The 9,206-nt window shown below is 39.0% G+C and overlaps 1 protein-coding gene across 1 annotated transcript; it reads right to left on the bottom strand.

Moving 5' to 3' along the window:
* Window positions 1-6,077: 6,077 nt before the first annotated feature.
* On the bottom strand, window positions 6,078-8,044 carry msx1a (muscle segment homeobox 1a). The gene is made up of 2 exons (XM_061252782.1): window positions 7,528-8,044; window positions 6,078-7,113 (listed from the first exon to the last, which is right to left on the bottom strand). The coding sequence occupies exons 1-2, from the start codon at window positions 7,955-7,957 to the stop codon at window positions 6,695-6,697; spliced, it is 849 nt and encodes a 282-aa protein (XP_061108766.1). The 5' UTR covers window positions 7,958-8,044; the 3' UTR covers window positions 6,078-6,694.
* Window positions 8,045-9,206: the final 1,162 nt, after the last annotated feature.

The raw sequence follows: 9,206 nt of genomic DNA, 5'->3' as shown, positions 1-9,206 counted from the left end.
ATAATTCACATATCTAAAATGAATAGATGACAAATAAAGAGTGACCAGTGGTAATTAAGGTGGGGAGGATGAGGAGAGGGGTATTAATAATTCACTTCTGAAGCCCAAGTCAAGACACTGAACTACAAATCTTTCACATAGAGGCTACACCACTGAGTTGTGGTATCTGATTGGTATCTTGGAAAGTTTTGTGGAATATTTTTATATGAAATAGTGTCTGTGTGCCCTGGACTCTGCTGCCCTGTAGCCTCTTGGGGAAGCCTCTGTGATTACACTCGCCCCATGCCCAAGCTTATAAACGCCGCGTAATCGCAGGTTCACTGTAAGGGTCGTCTGACCTAAACGGACTGTGGCCTGTGTGGAGCTGTGTTTAGGATTGATGTTTAATTTCATACAAAGGGCAGTTTGCAGTTACACTCCCACATGCGTTCGAATCGCAGTGGCCTTTAAGTGCATCGGATGCACAATTCTATATTGGGTTTCACAAACGGCAAGTGCTTTATGAATGTGTTTCAAATAACTAACCTGAGCTCGTGTGACTTTATCACCTTAAAAACACGTACAGAGCCAAAGCTTGATACTGGAGGGAAGGTGCGGAAGAGGTTATATCTTTTTTTTGTATATTAGTTTCCATGCAAATACTTTGGTGAAATGTGCTGTCCTCGCCTAAAGTATATATGAAGAATTGTAATTGTATTCCACTGGTGGATTTTAGATGACAGCAACAATAATCTACATTAAAATGCTATAGCTAAACCTGACAGCTGTGGGTTCGGACTCTTACTTCACAGTGGAGCACTGCCTTTGAAGCTGAGAGCAAGGTACTTCACCTCAAAGGCCGCTGTAGGGTGATGCATCCAGCTCCGTAAATGAGCCTCAGCAGGTGGGGAAAAAAACATTTGCCTGTGCCATGCAGGTACTGGAGAGAAGGAAGCGTCCTGAGTAGATGTTGAAATTTACGACTGATCGATTTGGATACCCAGTTTTACAGGAATTCCAGTGTTTTCCCCAAGTTCATATGCTTTGCCAACTCGTGCGGTAGTCTGTTTCTTCCTGTTAGTACTACCGTGATGTCCTAGGAGGCTTGCTCATGGCATTCCTTTGGAAATACATTGTAATCGCGGGAGGGGGGAATCTATACGGACGGTAGTGCATACAATAGTACGTTTCTCCCGTGACATTCGTTGCCAACCCGAATGAATCCGTGGACAATAGAATTACATTTTTTTAAATTACATTTCCCATGCAAGTGTGCATTAGCGCAGGGAACAGAAGAGACAGCAATTAAAGGTGGTTTTGAAAAGGGTTTCTTCACCGGACACTGGTACGCAAAGAGCTGCTGTATGTGGTCATTAGAACAGTGACATTGTGTAGGATATATTCAAAATATTATTGAAATGTATTATTATGCTCAATATCCATATCAATAATTCCAATTGTTTGCTCAATGAATTTCGTAAACTCTGGCCATAGTACTACTACTACTACTACTACTACTAGGCCTGGCCTACCATAGTCGAAACGACCAATTCAACCCTCAAAACAAATAAGTGCCGACATTACTCATTAAGACCACGATAAATGTCTGCCTAAATGTCAGTCACTTCAGTTTTCAAGTAAAAAAATAATAGCCGGGGCTTGCTGATCAAAATATAGAAATATAGAAAGTCTCCATGTTAGGCTTCTATATACAGTAGTAGCGCAGTGTCTGGCAAATATTGGAAGCATTTTTTTTAAAAACTCTCGCCTATATAATGCAGGCGATCTTTCGCTGGGTTTTAAATGGTAAACTATCAGTGCGTTCAGCATCGTTTCATTTTTTGGTAGTTGTTATTCCACATATTTCTGACTGCCAACATGCTTCACGTTGATGAAGTGAATATCCTAACCAACAGTGTCACGAAAGTCGTCTTCATAACCTATGCCGGTTCGTTCCTTTTTTGAACAGAAGGTGGTGCACTGGTCTTTTTATAATTCCCTCATGTTCTGCAGAATGTAAAATAAAAATCTAGAATTATAATTTCCGAGATATATTTTTCATTATTTTGCAACGGATTTTACATAATATGACTTGATAAGTAAACATCTGCGTATGAATGCATCTATTTTACAACTGTTGTTATTTAAACAAACAACCTAATAATTTAAGACGCATAGTTTTTATTGTGACCACTACATGGACCCTCAGCATTGATGACAATGCTTATTTTACGATGGGAAATTTAAAAATGGATAATTTATCTGATACTGACGCATGATAATAATGAATAATATAATGATCATGATTTTAAAGTATTGAACTGGTATGGAGTAGCCTATATAAATCAGCCTGACATAGGCTACACTGTCCGTATTTTATGTTCCTGATTAAAAGTAATCGCCTCCCTGGTTTTGAACCCTGTCGTTGACTTAATCCACAATCATTTACGGTAATCCGGTTAATATGGAACGCGCATAATCTTACTTGACAATAGACTGACAATAGACATACCATTAGTCTGAAATAAAATTATGTAAAGCAATGAAAGTGGTTCATCTTATTCTGTCACAGCTTGCGTAGGTTTAAGGTGTATTATTTTGCTCCATTAATAATGTTACGAACATTAATCATACGCCTCTATATAGGAAACTCAAATCTGACAACGATTCTTAAATAGATTCGGTGTATTTGAAATATGATGTAATCTCGCTTGTGTTCGTCCATTTTTACCTCACATGATGTGTGCAAATGTGTGAAGGCTGGTAACATTATTTAATTTCATCATCCGCTGTATCAGATTGGAAATGGGCTACTTTCTTCCAATAGGCTATTTAACTTAATTTAGATTTTTTCGAACGAGCCTCAATATAAAAATAAAATGCATTCGTATACCTTTTTAATTTAGGGCAGAGAACAGCAAAGTTATTGGTCAACATGATCTGTAACCTGTTGGTATTATTGCATAGAATGTTATAGACTACGGACTTACAAAACATGTTTAAGTTATTTTAAAACATTTATTGTTGTCTGAATATTTTTTCGAAAATCGCTAATGTTTTTTTCATTGTCCTATTTTGATAAAGACTATAGCCCTGAGTAAACTTTTAAACCAGGCGATTTACCAAATAGGCTACCCCGTGTACACATTACTGGAATTATTTCGGATGATGGTGCACATTTGACCTGTAAAATGACATTTGAAATTGTGTATTGTATTATATTAAGAAAATAGCCCAGCTAAATGTTTTTGCTTTAAACCGATTTAACTATACAACTTCATAGACTCCATATCATAAATGGAACACAACCTTTTTCCATTGTCCACTGTTTTAAAAAGACGATAGGCCTGTGTTAACTTTTAAACCAGGCGATTTACCAAATAGGCCGTGTACATATTACTGAAATTATGTCGGATGCTGCCTATTTTACCTGTAAGAGGAAATTATATATTGTATTAATTAAATACGCCAGGGGAGTAGACACTTCGTATATAAAAATTTATAAGATATCTGATGCCTAATCTGTGTGGGCCAATTGTAAAAAACATGCTTGCACCACCGTTTAGATATGGTAGCAGGCCACATCGATTGGTAAGTTTCCTAAGCATTCCATTGCACAACAGTCCATGGTATAGGCCTTACATAATTAATGATATTCATTTAATTTATTCCAATGTGTAGTTTTGCCAATATTTTATTTTCGGAGCGTATACAGTCCGCGTGCGTTCAGATGCACGGATTTCAAGAAACAGACGGCGTGCGAATGTTCTGCCACAGGGCTGTCAGCAACCACGGGTCTGCGTGGCGCCAACGAACAGGAGCGAAAAGAAAATAGCGATTCTCTCTTCTAACTACCCGTCGTGATCTTTTAGATGATAAAAACAAAAGTGAGTTTTGTTTTCCTTTAGGCCGCGGGCAAGAAAAAAGAAAGCGACCCCTCTTGAAAAGAACCGACAGATCTTTTTTTTCTCTTTTTTTTTTTTTGCTCTTTTGTGTGAACTTTTCTATTCAGCCAGAGCGTTCATCCGTGTGATCCTCAACTTATTGTCATTACTTATTTATTAATTGTTCCCTCCTGGGTGTAATTGAGCAGTAAGCGACTCCTACCCAAAGGGAGGACAAACCGAACCCTAGAGCGAAATATGTCAAATAGCATAGACTCTTCTCAGTGACAGATCGGGCTTCGTTCCAAAAAAAACGGCTACAAACCATTCATGCCAGAGGATTCACTCCCAAAATATTCGTAATATTGTTAGAACTATAGACTACTATAATATGCTGTGCTGATTGATTGTTGTTCTCTTTGCTATTTCAATGCATATGCCCAAGTTGAATAACAATATTTTTGTTTAAAGACACTACAAGGAGGCCTGTCTCAAACTAGCCGTAAGAGTGGGAAGAAAACTGTTGCACATCGCGGGGAATTGAAACGCTCAATGACATTTTAGGAATGATAAAGTTCTGCTTTTGCCTGCAGCTACAGTCTAACTGGAGCCGACCTAGGTCTGCGGAAGATTGCCGTTGCTCATTATAGCAATTATTTTACTCTAACTTCAGCCTAAACGTTAGGAGCGGCTGAAATTGAGCCTGTATACGTCCAGTGGGGTGTAATTCCTCCATATTAGTTTCCTGTTTTGTTTTGATACGCTTTCGTTGTGGTAGTGATAGAAATTACTTGAAATAACTTATTCCATGACCCGTTGAGGAATGTATGGGCCTGTGTTAGGCTATCTGAAGCTTCCCAAACATCTACAGCCTTAGTCCTCTAAACTACACCAAATGTCATCTGTGAAACCTAATGCCTAAATGAGGGTGTAATGAGATTCAAACCTAATAATTTTAGGCCAATTCAGCCCCCGATCCAATCTCTCGTTTAAGAGAGTCCGACAGCTGATGGTTGGTAGATGTGGGTCTCATCGAGCTTGCCCGGCGCCAAGAAAATCTAAGGAGGTTATTTCAAAGGAATAGGTAACAGCTGTAGAAATACATTCCGGGTTTAGTTCACTGAAATGATATATGACAGTTTAAAAACACAGTGTAACACGTACACCGTTACAGTTAGGCACTGTCTGTTCGTTTACAAAACCGAATTCAGTGAAAAACTACAAATGCTCGTGCATTTACATAAGGGTAATTTAAGGGTATGAAGGCTACATTCATACGGGTGTGAGATTGCTGATTATGGGCCTATAGATTTATGGGTACCAAGATCGAACGCCGAATTCATGAAGATCGATATTTGAATTCAATTCATGCTTATTTGTAAAATTCGTGTGCGGTAAGATGGGCCGACGAGGTAACATACAATACGAAATGCGCTTTTAGATGTTCGTGTTAAAGTTGGCCTACACAAGGTTTTACTTATATGTGCATGTAGTCCACAATTGCCACGTAAGCCTCGAAGTTATGGCAAAGTAATAAGTTATAAAACCTATTAAAGGATTTTTAAAATCTGTTTACACATTGGGTGCCATCGCCCAAATGTTAAAATATTTCATATTATTAGGTGTAAGAACGAAGTGAGCTACTTCATTCTTTTTGAGAATTAAGTAGATTGAAGTAGATCATCCTGAAATTTACTGAAAATGCTTTGATATTCCCCATTTTGTATTTCTATAATATTCACACCTGTCATAGTAACACAAATACTACTTGTATTAACGTTAATCATCATCACCAATAAAACGAAGGCCAAGTGTGTAAGAAAACAATGTGAGTTTCCTGGTTTGTTCTTGAGAGGTTATTCCTAACTAAAAATTCCAGAGAGTCAATGCAACAGATTGTATTTCCACGTAATTTTCCTGCGAGTTTGTAGAATTGTTGCATATTCCATTGTTGCAATTTCTGTTGTAGTGTGAACGAAGTGATGCATGCTGAACAAGAATGTGTCCAGTGAATTAATGTCTCTTGTTAATTTGTTTTTATAGATATTGATCAAACAGTAGATTATATATTTATTATAAATATGATAAATTTCTTAAAATCAACACGGACAACTACATAATGAAAAAGAATAAACATTTTATTGTTAATTTATTTAACAAATATATTCATAATATAAATGATGATATTTTTTTTTGCAAATATACAGTATATTACAGTACACAAATCCCTTGCGAAGGGAACCACTAAACAACAGACAGTGCTGTTAAATTAAGATGCAATGATCTTTGCATTTAGCAAAGGTCATTCATCTAGTTGTCACCAAATTTCAGAAACCCACACTTTTTTCTTGCAAGATAAAAATGTATGTCTTGACTCAGTTTTTGAAAGGAAGGAACAATCTTCATTAGTGGTGAAAGAACCAAACCTACCTGGGGTTTCTAAAGCTTGCTGGTTCATATCGCCATTGAATACTGATGATGCGCCCTTGTTTTACAGATATATCAGTCTCTTTTAAAACAACAGCCGGGTAGAACTGCCACCCAAAGTATGGAAATCTCTCTCAACAAATTCTGATTCAGTTAAACACTGCGTGGTCAACCATGACCAGAACAGTTATGCTAGTGCCAGCCTACATTAAGTACCTGTTTGAGTCGATATGACCTTGCCTCTCTATACTTAATCCTGCATCACACTACTGAGCCAAATATAGTATACACGTGATATAACACTTGAAAGTCTTTTAGCCATACACTCCTCTGTTTACGTTAAACGTTTGAGATGTGATTGGAAGTATGTCGAAGACAGCAATGCAAGTAAGGCCTTTTCCCCTTTACGCCAGGTGATACATGCTGTATCCAACGTGGGCGGCATAAAGTCCAACGGGAGACACGGGTAAGGAGTGTCTTTGGAAGGGGTGCGATGTTCCGTAGGATGCAGGGACGTGGGCGCCAAGGGGAAAAGAAATCCCAAATGCTGGAGGCAGCATGGGTTTGGCTGCCATTTTCAGTTTTTCAAGTTCTGCTTCTTGTAGCCTCTTCGCTTTCGCTCTCCTGTTCTGGAACCAGATTTTAACCTGCGTCTCTGTCAAGTTGAGAGAGCTGGAGAACTCCGCGCGCTCGGCGATGGATAGGTACTGTTTCTGGCGAAACTTCCTCTCCAGTGCCAGGAGTTGGGACGTAGTGAATGGGGTCCTGGGCTTTCTGTTGGTTTTGTGCTTTCTCAGGGGACACGCAGGGGGGCTCAGCCTTCCTAAAATAACCAGACAGACAATAAACCTCAGCTCTTCATAAGGTTAAAGGCAAGACAATGTATACCCATATAGTTTTGCACGCTCCGGGACTTACGACAAGTAGCTACTCAAGATTGTTTCTGATGTTTATTAGCCTATACGTGAACTATATGAATATATGGCACACACACATTTAATATACATCTTCCTCTGAGAAACGTTGTTGGTTCTTGTAAATAAAAACTGCAATTTATTCGCGACAGTTAACGACTCGTTTAGGCTTATAGGCTATGCATGCTAATTTACAGCGTTAACGATACCACAGTGTTCTAAAACTTGTATGAATAACTTACATTGTCATTTAAAGTTCTAAGCGTTTGTTTTCGGTTCATAAATCACTTTGGTTTAAATCCGAGTTTTAACAGTCAACTTACTTGCAGGAGGTGGGGAGAACCGGGGACTTTGTATCCAAGAGTTACGGTCTTGTCTTTCCGGGCTTTCTGATTTGACAAGTGCATCCTCTTGCATTGCCATAATTCCTCCTACTGAGAAGGGCGAGCCGATAGCCAGGGGTGAGACCGCGGTGTCTGGGCCAGTTAGGGATCCCATTCTTGGACTGAGTGTGTGAGACGTCCCCGCAACTGACGTTCCTTCCGAGGCTGACAAGTCTCTGCTCGGTTTCCTATCAGCCATCAGTGCTTCAACACTGAACGGTAGAATCGCAACTTTTGGCTTCTCCGGCTCCTCTTCCCCTGCCATGTTCAGATTTGTCGGCATATCGTTTCTTCCTCCAATAACTGCTCGCGAAGTGTCTTCAGCTTTCAAGCCAATCGATAAAGAAGACATAGCAAGACCAGGGGCCATACAGAAACGGTCTCTCCTGAAGTTGCCAGCACCAGGTTCGAAACTGAATAGTGAAAACCCAGGAAAGCCGAGGTCCGTCTTCACTTAAAGCATTGTCACGTTTATTGAAACGCTGAGGCAAGACCTTCTAATAAGGAAAGCCGAAGACGCAAACCGTCCAATCAGCGTTGAGAGGGGCGGGACGCTCAGATTCCATTCGCCTCTACGTCTGTTTCCACTGTCAGCTAAGACTCCGGTGTTATTTGCCGGCTAAGAGAATGTAAACAATTAAGTAGCATTTTGCAACTGGAAATAAACAAAAGGTATGTTTGGAAGCAAATACACTGTTGCTGTGTGAAACATTGTTTCCTAATTGTGTCCTACGTAGTGACTGTGTAATCTGGACATTATTATTATTATTATTATTATTATTATTATTATTATTATTATTATTATTCTCGTGTCGATTTTTTGTTTTTGAGGGTGATTTTTCATGTATTTGTCTGTAGTCACAGGTGACCTTCCCGGTAACAATCTAAGCTATCATAGTAATCGTGGGGGAAAAAAATCAGTGCATATGCATTTTTAGCGCCGTTTACGGCTTTCTTTAATGTGATCGGCCCCTCGCTGAGAAAAGTTTATTGATAGCTGTGGGGCTCTAATCACGTAGAAACACACAAGCCGTTGCAGTCATTTAGGGGTAATTATCGGGCTTGGAGGAGGGATGATTGGGAATTTTTCCTTTGACTGGATCCATTAAAATCAGAAATTATGTGCACTCAAGAAAGGATGATGGCAACGTGGGGGGATGCCATATTAAACTCTGCACCCCAGACATATATTTTAAACATATAATCGTTATCTTGATAGAAACATGTTTGGTTAATCGACATTTGGTAGCCGAGAGCACACGAAATTATAGCTGCTTTCAAATGGGAAAAAAAAGACATACATTTAAAGCTTGCTGGTTCTTATGTGATATGCTGTTCATAAACATGTTTTTAAACATTCTTTTCCTGCGCTAAGAAAGAAAAAGACGACAAGCAACATTTTTCACAAGACATATTTTCAGTTCTTATCAAATAGCCTATGATAAAATAAAAAAAATGCATGTGTGCGCGCGAGATGCATGGAAAGTAATAACTATTCTACCTCTCTCTGGATTTAGTGCCTTCTCTGGGAAGCGTCTGCATTGCTAATTGCTAAGTATAAACAATCTGTCACGATTAGTCAGTCCCTCTAATAGGCAGACAAGTTGTGTTGTTTTTAG

The sequence above is a fragment of the Conger conger genome, chromosome 8, assembly GCF_963514075.1.
Source record: "Conger conger chromosome 8, fConCon1.1, whole genome shotgun sequence".
NCBI classification, from domain to species: Eukaryota; Metazoa; Chordata; class Actinopteri; order Anguilliformes; family Congridae; genus Conger; species Conger conger.
The sequence above is the reverse complement of the archived record's forward strand: the minus strand, read 5'-3'. Positions and strand labels throughout refer to the sequence as shown.